At 44.0% G+C, this 15,853-nt stretch overlaps 1 protein-coding gene across 7 annotated transcripts in view; it reads right to left on the bottom strand.

Annotated features, from left to right (window-relative positions):
* Positions 1–15,853, bottom strand: part of FRMD5 (FERM domain containing 5) — a 263,034-nt gene that overhangs the window by 127,157 nt on the left and 120,024 nt on the right. Inside the window, exon 1 of one of the 7 annotated variants that reach the window (XM_084774312.1) lies at positions 14,897–15,417. The exons of the other annotated variants lie outside the window; for them this stretch is intronic. Coding sequence (XP_084630438.1) covers positions 14,897–14,899 — 3 coding nt within the window. The 5' untranslated portion in view covers positions 14,900–15,417. Of the gene's footprint in view, positions 1–14,896; positions 15,418–15,853 lie in introns of those variants that run through there. 7 annotated transcript variants of the gene reach the window in all.

The raw sequence follows: 15,853 nt of genomic DNA, 5'->3' as shown, positions 1-15,853 counted from the left end.
AGCAATTACTAGGTCACATAAATAGGGTCACTTTTAACTTGAAAAGTGCAAGAATAGATGGTTCTTGCCATGGCCCTCTTCCACAGTTTAAAAAAAAAAGCCAGTATTCATGGGCATTATAACTATTATGTTATTTTTTTCTATGAAAAAAAAATACTAACAAGATTAGTAAGGTTTGCCCAACTTGGGGGCTGATTATAATAAGATATCATAACGTGGGTACGTCATTGCCAATAGGAAGTTTATGTCTCATAGTTCTGGGAAGTGCTGAGACGTGAAGATACAGCAGGGAAGGAGCAGACATTGGCACCAATGCTCTGACTGCTTTATAGGTGACATCTCATGGTGACGTCACATGGTGGTAGGGGAGAAACGTGGTCTCCTTCGAAGGCTATTACCCCAAGCATGATGGCTCCACTCTCAACACCTAATCATTCCCCAAGATCTCATCTCCTAAAACCATCACAGAGGGAGCGAGGCTTCAATATAAAAAGGTTAATGTCAGGGGACTGGAGAGATGGTTCAGAGGTTAAGAGCACTGGCTCACCTTCCAGAGGTCCTGAGTTCAAGTCCCAGCAACCACACGGTGGCTCACAACCATCTATAATGAGATCTGGTGCCCTCTTCTGGCCTGCAGAACACTGTACACATAATAAAGAAATACAATTTAAAAAGGTTGGTCCATAGCAGTGTCAGGGTTCCTTTCGCCCCGTTTCATGTACTCCAGTAATTGTTGGCAATTTCCATGATACCACCCGAATGTTTCTTTTCTTTTTCTTTCTTTCTTTTTTTTTGGTTTTTCAAGACAGAGTTTCTCTATGTAGCCTTGGCTGTCCTGGGCTTGCTTTGTAGACCAGGCTAGCCTTGAACTTACAGCGATCCACCTGCCTCTGCCTCCCGAGTGCTGGGATGAAAGGCGTGCGCCACCACACCCAGCTTACCTGAATGTTTCAAAGACATTAGAAACAGTAAAGATGTGGACATTTCCCAACTCTACAGAATGGATAACCAGGTATGAATCTTTATTGATCAGTTCTTTTGGAAGCTATGCTAATATTCAAGCAGGACAGAAATTAGAACATTAAGCCTTTCAAACTGATGATATAATATCTGTCTGTCTATCTATCTATCTATCTATCTATCTATCTATCTATCTATCATCTTTTTCTTGATATTGCAGGAAGCTCTCTGTTTAATATATTCATATAATTATTTCATGCATTCAATTGAGAGCTCTGTTATCCTATAGTTTGTACTTGCTTTGTAAGATCTTGCTCCTTAGAAAATTATATCAGCCAGGCATGGTGGCACATGGCTGTAATCCCAGCACTCAGGGAGGCAGAGGCTGGCAGGTCTCTGTGAGTTCAAGGCCAGCCTGGTCTACAAAATGAGTCCAGGACAGCCAAGGCTACACAGAAACCCTGTCTCAATAAAACATATGTATATATGTACACACACATATATTTATGTATATGTACATACACACACACATACACACAAACAATTCTAAAAAATTTTAAAAACTTTTAGGTGTGAGAAAAATTTTAAAACAAAAAGTGAAAAAAAAAAAAAAACCCCAGTAGAAATCATAGGCCCCACAATCAAATTGTTAAGAGTTCAGATGGCTTTGGCACTCACTGGATGCCTTTGTACAGCTATGTCTAGCTGCTTCTGTAAAACAGGTAAGAAGACTTTTTCCATTAAGACTTATGAAAATTAGATACGATCACTTCTGTCTGGAACCTTGAAAGATGTGTGATGTCTATCAAGTATCCAACAAACAACATTTTTTAGTCATTCTTAACTATCTGATGGAGAGTGGAACTTTCCCCAGGACGTGCTTACACAGGAAAGCACATCAGGTCACAGCACATCTAATATGGACAGTTGGAAACACCCTGGGAGTGTGCCTCTTCTCATAGGGTCCTGAAAACTAGCCAGGCTCCACAGCTGACATTTTTCACTCCTGTTGACAATAGTCTCTGCGAGTGAAAAAGATCTCAGTTTTGACAATCAGAAGTCAATGAAAAAACATGCCCTTCTGGCGGGTGTCTAATTGAATCTTGTCTGCCAGCCAAGTACAATGATATAATTTATTATGAAATGACCTTAAGAGGTGACTGATCACAGAGCGATGGCCACTATTTATTCAGACTTCTGTCTTCAGAAGGTAATTAATTTTTTCCAGGCATTCTAGTTAGGATTATCTGCTACCACACCCAGACAATGACTGCGCTGTCCCTGAAGACCCACTGGGCCTATACTCAACCTGACAGACTTCTAAAGACCAGGAAACCGAGCCAAAGCTCCTTCCATTGGCCACTGGCATCCATGCCCATCTCTGTATCAGTTAACGTTACAGTGAGAGGCTGGGGAGGGAAAGCACTGTTGTTTGGGGTTAATGCTTCATGTACCCATCTATTCCAGGGAGGCATTTCCCTCCCTGTTTTGCCCAGAGCAGGGAGACGTGAGGCTTGCCTGCTTCTTGGCTCCAGTCTGTGTTCAATCCTAGGCCATACTAGCTAACTTCAGATTTAGTGTTTTCACCAGGTTCTGGGATGGTCTGAAGCTTTGGGAAAGAGGAATGAAAAGGCCCTTCTCATACACGGGCGAGTTATGTATCAGACTGTATCAGCTTTAATTTATCAATGGCCACCGGCTTTATTATGAATCTATTTCCTTTCTCTTCCTAGGCTACAGAACTGTATCTCCACCTTCCCTTACATAATTTTTTTTCCTTTCTGAAAAAAAATATGTTTATTTATTTATTTTGGTTACTTTACTTCCTAAACTGACTTCATGAAACACAGAATGCTCACTGCTCCCAGGAGTCTCCATATTCATTGGTCTTCGCTACGATTCTTGTTAGAATATCTGACCACGTTTGCCATTTCTATATCTGTGAAGACCTTGTCCTACATCTAGAATTTCTCCAGTTTGATATTTGCTTTGTTTTGCGACAAGGTCTTGCTACATGGCGCAGGCTGGCCTTGAACTCACAAAGTGGCCCACTCTAGCTGTAAGCTTTCTGAGATTCACCTACCTCAGCCACATGACTGCTGAGATTATAGAAGAATTTCTGGGTCAGCACATCCAACCAGCCGCAGACTTCAGTTCAGGCCCCCGAGATCCCGCAGCCGCGCTCTCAGCGCGGACCCCTCCACCGTGAAGCTGGAAAGAATGGCGCTCCCCATGACCAGAGGGAACCCCACCTAGCAGTGTGCTTTTAGCGTTTCTGTTGTCTTACGAGGCCACACTGACAAAAGGCTGCCGTGACTCTTATTAAACAATCCATAACTATCAGGGAACCAAATAGCTCTTGGAAGAAGGTGTAGACGTACATCCTTCTGCTCTGAATTCAAGTGTTGAACAGGTTTCATGTTTAGAGCATAGACGTTAAGACTTTGCACGTTCCTGGCTGGCTGTGAGCCTAGCACACAGCACACTGGCTGGCTCTCCACGTTGGCGTCTACTAAGCGGTCTTTTGCCAAATTCTTCTGGAATTTGTTTAAAGGCATCAAGTGTGTTTTGCACCCCAAAGAATATTTGGTTTTTCTTGTCCAAGGAATGTCTATTGCTTATGGTATGACTACCAGCTGTTAGGGTGCTACAGAAGTAGCGAAATTTGGTGGCAGCTGTGGAATTGTCACCGAGGTGCAGCTATGTGGGTGCTTATCTCGCTGGAGTTTGGTACCTATGTTTTTCTATGCATCTATTGCCAATTGAACAGTTTTGATTCTGATTTTTGTTTTCTTTTTAAGTCTACAGTGCCTTATCTTTTCTGCTTTCACGTCATTAAACATGAGCAGCCCCGTGGCCATCTTAAGGCAACTGCAGATGATGCGAGCAGCAAGAACTTTTTATTCGTTAGCGGAGAGGCTTATTTTCGTTCTGTCCTACAGCTGTCGAGTAGAATGACTCGGAAGCGTTACAGGGACCCACCTGACAGATGTCCCCGAGAGTCCTCCCGCCCCCCGCCCCCCGATAAAGGCACCGCTCGGATGGACTAAGTGAAAAATATATGATGACTCGAAAGAACCCTCCGGCCAGAGACACCGCACCACACGTCACAACAATGAAAGCAGCAACCCCTAACGTGGCCTTGCCTGTAACATGTAGTCAGAGGGCGCTTGTCAGCAGAAGTGGGACGCCATCAGAAATGACTTCCCCGAACTCTGCGGCGCACTTCAGACGGTAACTCCCCCTAAGCTAAGGTCATAGGAAAAGGGGTCATTCCTCAAGGCTCAGGTTGAATTCCTATAAAGTTCTGATTTCCTTTCCCTTTGCCTCAGTCAGAGAGAAAGTCCATCAATTAGTCAGTCTCTCCTTCACCACTCAGCCCCTGGGTCAGCATTGTCCCATCTGAAAGAAAAAAAGCAAGAAGAAGAAAAAAAAGTGCTTCCCCTCCCCCACCCCCAGACAGGGTTTCTCTGCGTAGCCTTAGCCTTCCTGGAGCGTCTTCTTGTATCCTCAGTCTCCTATAACTTCTCTCTGCCCTGGCCTTTTTGGAGACAGGAGAGAGCAGCGGTCAGAGGATGGGCCCTCCCAGCTGCGCTGCCCTCAAGTGCAGACAGCTGTGTGACTGTGCTACTTAACCAGGAAAAAGGGGATGACAACCTCATCGAAGAGGCTGGATAGGTCATGTTTGTCAAGTACTCAGGACAACAAACTCCAGGTCTTAAATATTCCCGTGCCCAGCACTGGGCAGAGCCTCCTCGTAAATCATATCATCTTCAGGCAATGACACGCTGACCTTTAGCCCTCATCTTGCGTACTTGGCTCTCTCCATGGGTTTCCAGGGTAATGGTGACAGAAACTGTGTCGGGACTGTCTTTGTCTTTTACCTGACTCGGACATTCACTCTTCATCAGCCCTTCTCCCCAAATATGCCAATGGAAGGCTCTGGAAAAACCCATTAGTGGCATTCTAGGTAAATCCAGTACATTCATTTCCATATTTTTATGGGGGTACAGGGGTGGAACAGGGGTGTTTGACAGTGCATAGTCTGCATTTGTACTAAGTTCCAAGGTTGGGGCTACTGGGAGGCAGTACAGCTAAGGGGAACGTGTTAGGTCACTGAAAATGTGGACTCAGAAACTGTGAGATCCAGCCTCTTGCTCGGCCTCTTCTACGTCTGGCCAGGAGGTGAACTCTTTGCCCGACCCACATGCTCTCCACCAGATGTGCTGCCTTGCACGAGGCCCAAAGCAACAGGACCAGTTCCTGGATGGGGCCCTTGAAGCCAGGAGGACAAATAACCTTTCCCCCTTTCTAAGTCATTTGGTTCAGCAATGGACAGCTGACACGCCCACGTGGATGGACAGCACCCACAGGCGGTGCTGTACAGGGACCCTCGTGGCTGCTCTTTCTCCTTTTGGAGTTTCCATTCCTTTTTCAGTTTCCTAAGACCTCACACTCTATATTCATCACGTTTACCCGCCACTCCTCTGAACATTCTGTCTCAGGTTCCTTTGAGGACTACACTTCCTCTGAGAGCCTTCTAAATATAGCTGCAACACAAAATTAAACTCAGACACGGGGCGAAAAATAAAATTCCTCTGTGTTGGTCAGGATTAATCTGATTCTCTTCCGAAGCTCATACTCGCTGGGTAGGAAGAAAAAAAAAATAGCTAAAATGTCTGGTCTAGTGCAAAGTGAGGGCTTAGTAATTCACAAACTCCTGGTAGTTTAGGTTCAGTTGCTCCTGATTATGAAGTAAGGGTGTTAAACAAGGCACCTCTTCCCTCCCAAGGTGACTGCAAGTGGTTTGATCAACTCGGTAAGTTCTTTTGTTCATCTCATATGCTTAGTCTTAGGGTTTGGCATCAGTGGCAAGGACTCATTTCTTTGCCATGCTGTCTTTTTCTTTTTCTTTACTTTTTTTTTTTTTAAGACAGGGTTTCTTGTGTCACCCTGGCTGTCCGGGACTGGCCTTGTAGACCAGGCTGGACTCGAACTCACAGCAATTCACCTGCCTCTGCCTCCCAAGTCCTGGGATTAAAAGCGTGTGCCACCATCACCCGGCTATGCTGTCTTTTCTAATGAGACAGAAATGTCTAGTAAGTTATGATACACATTTCCCCTCCAGTTTATATTATATTCCTGACCATCCTTAAATGATTCATATCAAATGGCTTATCAACTTATATAAACAGCAATCTACTCATTTTTAAATGACAGAGAAAGTGGAGTGGAAAGTTTGGAGTGCCTGTGTACCACACAACGCACACATCCATTAAACTCAACATTAGTGGCAACGAGACTAGCAATAATGGCTTGTTTATTTTGTTTTTATTTTTGGTTTTTGAAACAGGACTGTATATAGCCCAGGCTGACCTCAAATTTGCTATGTAGCAGAGGATGATGTTAAACTTGTGACTCCCCTGTCTCCACCACCCCAGGACTAGGATTACAGGCGTGAACCTCCACACCTGGCTTACAGAGTGCAGGTCATCAAATACATGCATACTTCCTAAAGGTCTCTGCGACTGAGCTATGACCACAGCCCTCAAAGCCACTCTAACTTAGACAACAGTCACATGGGGACAGTAATGATGAGGAGGTCACTCAGAGTATAAGGAATGGACAGACCAGAAGGGAGATTACAAAATTTGTCACACACTCAAACAGGCACATATGACATCCTTATATACTAAAAGAACAGGTGGCTTTAGCACCAGGTCAAAGCAGGATCTCACTAATGGGAAGCACAGTTCTCCCTTCAGCTCACGATCGGGGTTTGAACAAGTCTGTTGTCATTTGTCATTCCGTCACAGAGAGGCCAATGGAGTTACTGTGTTTCTTCTTATCTACAACAGCATAGACGCTGCTGGCATCGCTAGACTACTGACATGTCACACTACACTGTATTCACAGCTCAGCCTCACAGTCACCTCCTTAATTAGTTTAGAAACACCTAACAGTTAGCACGGGGCCTGGCAGAGGAAGCGCTCAGAACCCACGAGTGAATGAATGAGCCCTCCATTCACTCAGGTAGACAAGATGGCTCGTCCTTCATTCCCACGTGGTCTACAAAGAAGAAGGGTTGGGCATCTTCAGGTGCGCTCTGAGTAGAGACCCAGTGAGGAAGTCACAGGCAAACAGAGAGGGGAAGAGTAAGCAGCTGCAGATATGCAAACATAGCACATTATGAACAGAAGAAGCGAAATCACACAATCTGCAAACAACCAAACCAAATGAAACAAAACCCTGTGAAGGCAAATGACCCCGAGTGCATCGTGAGTTTCCTTGCCGACCAGACACCTCACACAACAACACACATTTTCGCTTAGTCATTTAATGTTAATTCAGTATCTAATAATCAATGCTTTTTATAATTTTTGTATTATAATTTATTCACATTACATCCCGATTGTTATCCCCTCCCTCTTATCTTCCAGCTCCCTCCCTCCCTCCCTCCCTCCCTCCCTCCCCCACCCCGTTCCCCTCCCCTAGACCTCTGATGGGGGGGACCTCCCGCCCCCATAATGAAGGCATGTATACTACATGGCCCACAGACTAAAACACGAAGGCAAGAGGCTATCTTGAATTTAAATGTCCAGTTTCTCTTTGGAGAAGCAGCCTTCCTGGCATTTGCTGGCGGACTTCCACATTCACTCTGTTGGCCCTTGAACTGAAACACAATGTTGGTGTAATTGTTTTTCTAAGAATAGCAACGGTCGCTACAGTTTTTCTTAGAAGTTCTCAACCTTTGAACACTTTTAGTCTTTGGAAATTCTTGGAACCAACACGATACATAAATCTAATGCATCTGGAAGTTATGGAATGGTTAGAATTAATTTTCATTCATTCTGAAACACCAAGAGTTGGGCATCCATACTCTAGGAGAGGGTTACGCTATAGCTTTTCACACCAATACCAGCTGGGATATCTTAAAGCATATTTATTCACATTTTACTACTGATGTCTAGTTTGCTGGTACCATTTTAAACCGCTAGGGTACCCAGCACAACACACACATACACAGAAATCATAATCACCAGACCCAGGCTTTATCCCTGATCTGATAAATCCTTTCGATTAATGTCTGTAAACCAGCTTTTTGTCATTATAATAAGTAACCGAGACAATAAACCTACAAAAAGAAGGTTTGTCTTAGCTCTGGCTCGTGCTCACTTGGCCTGCAACTTTTGGACCCACTGCGTGGCAGTGCGTGATGAGGGAGCATCAGGCAAAACAAAATGGACAGAAAGTGAGAAAGACGCTAAAGCCACAGGATGCCTTGAGGCTTGCCCCCAGTGACCTGAAAGCCTCCCCCAGTGTTTAAAAGTCTGGTCTCTAGGTGGCGCTGTTGGGAGGCACTGAAAACTATGAAGCTGCAGGAGGCTCTCAGGTCTTTGTAGATGTCACATAGTCACAGCCTTGCTGTGTCCCCCTCCACTTCACCATAAGTCAAACTGAGGCCATTTAACCTTGGAATCTGAACTTCCAAAATTATGAACTAAACAAACTTCCTTTTCTTTAGGAGTAGTCTAGGGATGAAAATATAATTCATACACCCATAGATTAAAAACTTGGGGTATTTTAAAAACAAATTACAAGATTGTAACTGTGAGGAAAACAGCTAAAACGGCTGACACAAGCTACCAGGCATCTCTCAGTTATCAGTGAAAATGAGAACAAGAACTTACACTACTGAAATCCACAGGGAAAAACTATGCATCTTTGTTTATGTATCTATTTAAAATATTTAAAGTATTTGCGTGCCTCTGCTTGGACATGTGCACATGAGTACAGATACCAATCGAGGCCAGAAGATGGCATCAGGTCCCTCACAGCAGGAGTTGCTGACACTTGGGAGCCGGGAACTGAACTCAGGTCCTCCGAAGGAGCAGTATGAATAGCTCTTTAGTGCCATTCATCTCCCTTGACCCAAATGCATTCGTTTTTTTTCTAGACAGGGTTTCTCTGTGTAGCCCTGGCTATCCTGGAGCTCAACTCTGTAGATCTGGATGACCTTGGACTCAGAAATCCACCCCTAGTGTTGGGATTAAAGCTGTGTGCCACAACCACTGGGCTGCTTTAATCTTCCTAGCCAGACTTTTGTCAGAGCTGCTCGGAAGCAGCTTGTGCATTCAAATGGTTTTGCTTCTCCCTGGCCTGTATCTCTATTTGGTGGAGAGTGCCACAAGTCTAGAAGTAGCTTTTAAAAAAGAAAGAAAGAAAGAAAGAAAATGCAAATATCCCCAGCAATCCCCAAGCTGGTCAGCAGGTTCTGAACACACATGAGTGCCCCTCCTGAACAAAAGGCTGGCTCTGCTCTCCCACTGTACACTCCCGCAAAGGCAGGGTAAATGCATTTATATTTATAGATAATAGAGTTTTTGAGTTGCAACAGTGGAAAGTGACATGACCAAATTAATTTTTTCAATTGAGGAGTCAACTAGGAAAAGAGAAAATAGACATTAGTTTACACAGCTATTATAACAAAGTGAAAATGTCTTTACTGCTTCCCAAGTCCACACTGGCAGACCCTTGAGTCATTCAACATGTACTATGCATGTGTCAGAGGCACAGACGTCGATAATTGCCAGACAACGGATTTAGTTTAATTATTTAAAGCCAGGTCAATCAACTACAAGTTGAACACCCTAGTTAAAAACCTGAAATCCAAAACATCTCCATATGCACCTGTTTGAGAGTTCTCTTCTCTATGCAAATATTCCAAAGGCCCTCAAAAACCTTTGTATGTGTACATGTGTGGTGTAAGGTACATACGTGCCAGTGTGTATGTATGTTTACACATATGTGTATGAATATGTAGGAAACTGAAATTAGAACATTTCTGGTAATAAGCATTCAGAAAAGGGATGCTCTCCTGCACTTCCCAGGGTGCTTTGCTAGAATCTTCCTGTAAGGAGTAATCTCTTCCTTGGCTCATCGGGATTGGACAGCCCTTAATTGGTGCTCATCGGGATTGGACAGCCCTTAATCAGAATCTTTTGGTTTTCATATTAGTTTGCTTGCTTGTGTGCATGCTTGCCCTGGAGCGGTACAAACGGATTATGCTAGAAAGCTCACACAGGAGCGGTAGCAAGGAAGACAGAAGCAGACGAACACGGAGCTATGTAGGAAGCAAAATCGAGACGCTTCTCATATTTCTTACAGGGAAAGGTAACGGGCGGGGTAGGGGCAAGACCTAGCTAGGCTTCTGGTTTTGCACAGTGGATGGGTGCTGAAGGATAACGTCATTCACTAACCAACAGAGCACTGGATGAGAACCAGGCCTGATCAGAAAGGACATGCGTGCGCTCTTGGTTTTATTGAATTTAATATTTCTCAGATACTCAAGTGCAGAAGTCAATAAAAATCATTAGATATAAAAATCTAGAGATCGATGGCCTGGGATCTAGCTCAGTCTAACCCCACTACATAAATTAAAAAAAGAAAAAGCCAGTGTAATGATGTATACTTCTCAGCAACCTCTAAGCTGATAAAGACCTTATCACAAAAAAAAAATAAGGAGAACTCCTGAAGAATGACACCTTCAGTTGTCTTCTGGCTTACACACACACACACACACACACACACACACACACACACACACACACACACACCCCATGCACTCCACCCCTAAAAACCTAGAGTTTGGGGTAGCACACAAATTGGATCCAGTTATTGCCTTTAAAGACAACAGCAAGAGCCATGATCACAAATAAAACAGTTTATTTGCAGATAGACAGGGAGACTGTGCTAAGTCCAGCTATTTGACTAAACCCTGGTCAGGACAAAATGTCAACTAGGCAAAAGTGAGTGACAAACTGTGGGCACCAGATTTGAGGGTTACTGCTACTAAATGAATAATTGTGCATCTAACATAAAGCGCCTATGAAATATGTTCATGATTGTTTACATTCACACATTCGACTATTTAACAGGACAGTCAAGGCATGATTATATACTGCTCACAAAACACGGAAACACCACACTGCCTTGCTGCTGCTTCATTCTCTTAATTGTTGGTGGGAAATGAGGCGCCTATCTTCCATTGCGTTTCCTTCCTACCCCGCAAGCCATATGGAACTCATCTTTAGAACCGCAAAAATGCAAAGCAATAACTTTAGAGGGAAAGCCTGCCAGGTTTTACAGAATCTTCAAAATGTATAGCAACTAACTAAATGACAAAATAGCATCTTCATTACAGAAGATGACCCTTGAATGGATGATCAGACACACAATACAAACAAGTATTTAATGAATTATGGCCATCAACTAGATGCTATCTTCAAAGGCTGTCCTTCAAAGAGCAGAGCTGGCATATCCACGTATGTGTCTCTACAGGAGAGTTAGCAAATGTGCCTATTTCTTTCTTCTTTTTTTTCCTGTTAACTACCGTGTCATTGCTGAGACAGCAAGAAACATCACAGAGCGAGTGCACGATCTTGCCTATCAATTGCAGATGACTTCTTATATTCTGAAAGTCTCTGGACTCTCTCCCATTACTTGCAAGTTTGGATGAAATCTTTCAGGGCTTGGAATTGTTCTCTCTGGTCTCTCCAAGTGTGATGTATGATGGCGCAACTCAGAACCGTAAGTCAACTCTCCAAGATGGCTGTTCATTGGTGTGTGTGGGGGTGGGTGGGGGAAGCCAATCACTAAGCCTCCTTTCCTAGGGACCATCCCCTCTCCCCCTGGAGATGTTACACATGGCCAAGCTATGCACCTGCTCCTCATGCCAGCATGGTATTCCACCCACGTACCCGCCCCTTGGCTTCTTAGAGCTTTTTACTTCTCATCTGCTTTCCTTCATTTTCACTGTTCTGGAATTTTCTCTCCCATTAAAGTTAACTTAGTCCCTCTCTTGGTCTTTAAGGAACTCAGGTGACTACAAGAACCAGGGATAAAAGTGAAAAACCTTGTATTAGGAACTGAGACTCTCATCGAGATACAACTGGCTTTGCCATTAACTAGCTATTTGGTCTTGGGCAACTAACATCCTACAGCCTGTAAAAGGGCCAGGAATTAGAGGAAGAAGAGCAAATGATATGACTACTTAGCAATCTTGCAAAAAATTCTCTTAATCCTGAAACGAGACCATATCCATCCTTATCAGCAGCCAATGTTGGTCAATACATGACCATATCTTTACAACTTAACCAATATTACAAATCTAATCAAACTAGGCCACAGAGGGACTTGAGAACTGTAAACTGGATCTATTCTGAGAGGATGCTATAAAAACCAGAGTATTTAAAGATCACTAGCATCAAGTGAAGGAAGCCATTTTCCAAAGCACATGGAATGATTCCATTTGCACAAAACATTCAACATCTGAAGAGAAAGAAAGTAGATTGGTGGCTGCCCAGACTGGAACTGTGGGAACGGAAAGTGAGTACCAACAGGGCTTCTTCTGGCAGAGAGGAAACGGTCAAAAACCCGATAGTGGCGATGGTTGCACAGCTCTGTGAACACAATAAAAACCAATGAATTACGTGCTTTAAGAGGTAAGCTACATGGGATGTGCATTATGTCTTCAGGAAGCTGTTTTTAGTTGGTGTAGTGGCACACAGCTTTAACCCCAGCACTTGGGAGGCAGAGGCAGGAGGATCTCTGTGAGTTCGAGGCCAGCCTGGTCTACACAGTGAGTTCCAGGACAGCTACAGCTACATCGTGAGACCCTGTCTAGAAAAAAACAAAACTTAAAGAAAGAAAGCTTGTTTGTTTTGTTGTAAACCCAACTATTGAATGTTTTCTCATAGGTAGAACCTAGATGTAACCATGTGTATGTATGTATGTATGTATGTATGTATGTATGTATATGTATGTATGTATGTATGTATGTATATGTATGTATATGTATGTATGTATGTGTATATGTGTGTGTATGTGGGTGTATGTATGTATGTATGTGTATGTATGTATGTGTGTGAATGTATGTGTGTGTATGTATGTATGTATGGATGTATGTATGTATGGATGGATGTATGAAAGCAAAATGGGGAGGGAAAATGCCAGATGGAGGAGAACAAGAAAGGTTAATGGGGAATAAATATGCGCAAGGAGCGATGATGCAGACATATGAAGACAGTCCTTAAAAAATCCATTATTCTGTACATTAGCTTTAAAAAGTAAGGGAGACTGTTTAAAAAATTCTGAGGCTGTTTCATGGTAAGGCATCAACTGACTCAGAGACAAAAATATGTGAGAAACATGTGAGCATTTCCCCCTAAGTTTGGATTATTGTAAAAATGATCTCTTATAAATTATATATTTTAAAAAGACTCCGAGGAGAGATCTATATAGTAACTTCACTGAGTTTCTGCTTGACACTAAATTCTCCCATGCACCAATAGCTAGACTTTTGGGAGTCAGACTGCAGGGGGAAATTTAAGAATTTATGCCACTGGCCAGAGTTTAATGTGAGCAGGTTCAAAGAGACACATCTGGTGGAGCTCTCAAGTAACAGCAGTCCAGCTACAGAAAAGCAGGCCATGCCATTTACCAGAATGACTTTGGAGGCAACCATGCAAGGCACTGTCCTCAAGGCAAAACAGAGTGTGAAGACAGCGCTACCAGATCCCCACTGCCCACTGCAACGTCGACAACGTCCACTCTAGGAAGAAAAAGAGAGAACATGTGTACGGCAAAGCCAGCTGACCGGATGAAATGAGGGATTGTGAACAGCTATCAGACTAATGATGTCTACATAGAAGAACTCAAATTTTCTTTGGGCCTCAAATATCTGGGACTATGAGGTGAATACACCCTGTATCCTGGAAGACCAATCAAATGACTGGAACTCTTTAAGAAGGATATGTATGTATGTATGTATGTATGTATGTATGTATGTATGTAATGTAATGTAATGTAATGTATGTTTTCCCTCCCTTACTTAAAATAAGAGATAGTCTCAGTATGGGTCACATACCTCATGAAAGATCAAGGTGAAGCCTGTGTAGAGCTTAAATCTCCAAACACATCCCTGGCTCCAAATGCAGAAGCACCGTTCCTTTGAGACTAAGGTTCAGGGCTACCTCCCGAATACTGGTCTACAAGACCATCCAACGCAGCTGAAGACTGCGGGCCAATCAAACGGCTGGCTGAAGGAAAAGCCGTCCACCATCCTAGTTAGGGTTTCTATCAATGTGACAAACGCCACGACCAAAAGTCAACCAGTGATGAGAGCGGTTGTTTTAGCTTACAGTTTCATATTACAGGAAGTCAGGACAGGAACTTAAAGAGGGCAGGAAACTGGAGGCAGGAGCTGATGCAGAGGCCAGGGTGCTTGTGTGCGTGCGTGCGTGTGTGCGTGCGTGCTTGCTTGCTTGCTTGCCTGAGTGTGCTGCTCACTGGCTTGCTCTTCGTAACCTGCTTAGCCAGCTTCCTTACAGACCCCAGGACCACCTTCCCAGGGATGGTGCTCCCTACAGTGAACTCTCTGTGTGCTTACAGGTGCTTATGGGCCTCCCCCCCCCCAACCATTAGTCAATCACGAAAATGCACTACAGATGTGCCCACACACCAAATTTAGGGAGGCATTTTTCAGTTGAGAGTCCCTTTTCCCAAATGACTCTGGAGGGAATCCAAGAAAAACAAAACAAAACAAAAACAAACAAACAAACAAACAAAAACCTAGCTAGCACAATCGACCCCCTGTCAATTTGGCAAAACACCTTCCCTTTCTTGTTATTAAGAAGATCCCCAAGGTCTCTTGTTAATATTAATACCACACTATAAAACATAAATCTCTCTAAAATTCCAAAGCTTCTGTAAAATTCCACTCTCTCAACTGTGGACTTCTATACAATCAAGAATAAGTTAAACACTTTCTTAGTCCAAGAGGAAACAACCAGGGAACAGTCACATCCAAGTCAGAGCAAAACCAAAGTCCAATGGTAGAAAAGGCTCAATGTCAAGACCTCTGGGTCTTACTCACCATCTCCCGGGCTCCTCCAAAGGGCCTCGTTTCTGTGGTCCTACCAGTGTTAGCACACACAGCTTGTCTCCTAGGTGCAGACTAGCTGCCTTCCACACCTGCAGCTGTCTTGGGTGGACATCCCATGGCACCGTCATCACCAACAGCTTCTCCTGGGCTCTTTTCAGAAACCCTGACTCTGTCACATGGTACCCAACCCTCAACTTCTCCCCATGATTCCTTCAATCCTGGGCCTTGTATGACTACCGAAACTGTGCCTTCACCAACGGCATCTCCTGAGGGACACACCGCTACGATACAGTGTTGAGCTTCAGCTGTTCTCCACGGCCCCTTCATGCTTTCAAAGCTAGCACCACCTGGGTGACTCCTACCGCACTGCCAAGTTCAGCTGGCATCATGAGACGCAGCCTTGGCCCCCTGTGGACCACGGTTTCCGTGCGCTCACACTGAGGAAAGAGTCCCAGGTTTATGATTCAGTGATGCCGGTCTCTTTTCAATCATGGCTAATTTCTCAGCTCCAGCTGACCAGCAGCAGTTGTCTCGGTAGAGCGAAGGTTTTTTACTTCAGTGGTGCTGGTTAATCACTGAAGACTCTTCAGCTGTAGCTGACCACACAGGACAGAACCTTTATTGAAAATGTTGACCAGCCCCCATAGACTCTATGACAGAGGGTCTCCAAGGGACTCCTCCCTCTGAACCCTGACAAGCCAGGCCTCTATTGTCTGCACGGTTCTCAGCATTCTGAGCTTCCACGCTCCTACAGAACAGCCCACTGAGCTCTTAACACTCAATATATTTTTCTAGCCTGAGGTTCCAAAGTTCTCCCACTGTCCTCCCCAAACAACATGATCAGATCTGTCACAGTGATACTCTGTGACCTGGTGCCAATTTCTGTCTTATTTAGGCTTTCCAGTGGTGTATAATATAGCACAGCAAGAAGCAAGCTAGGGAGGGAAG

This window comes from Acomys minous (genome assembly GCF_964271855.1).
Source record: "Acomys minous genome assembly, chromosome: 3".
Classification (NCBI taxonomy): domain Eukaryota; kingdom Metazoa; phylum Chordata; class Mammalia; order Rodentia; family Muridae; genus Acomys; species Acomys minous.
This window is presented reverse-complemented; position numbering and strand designations above follow the sequence as displayed.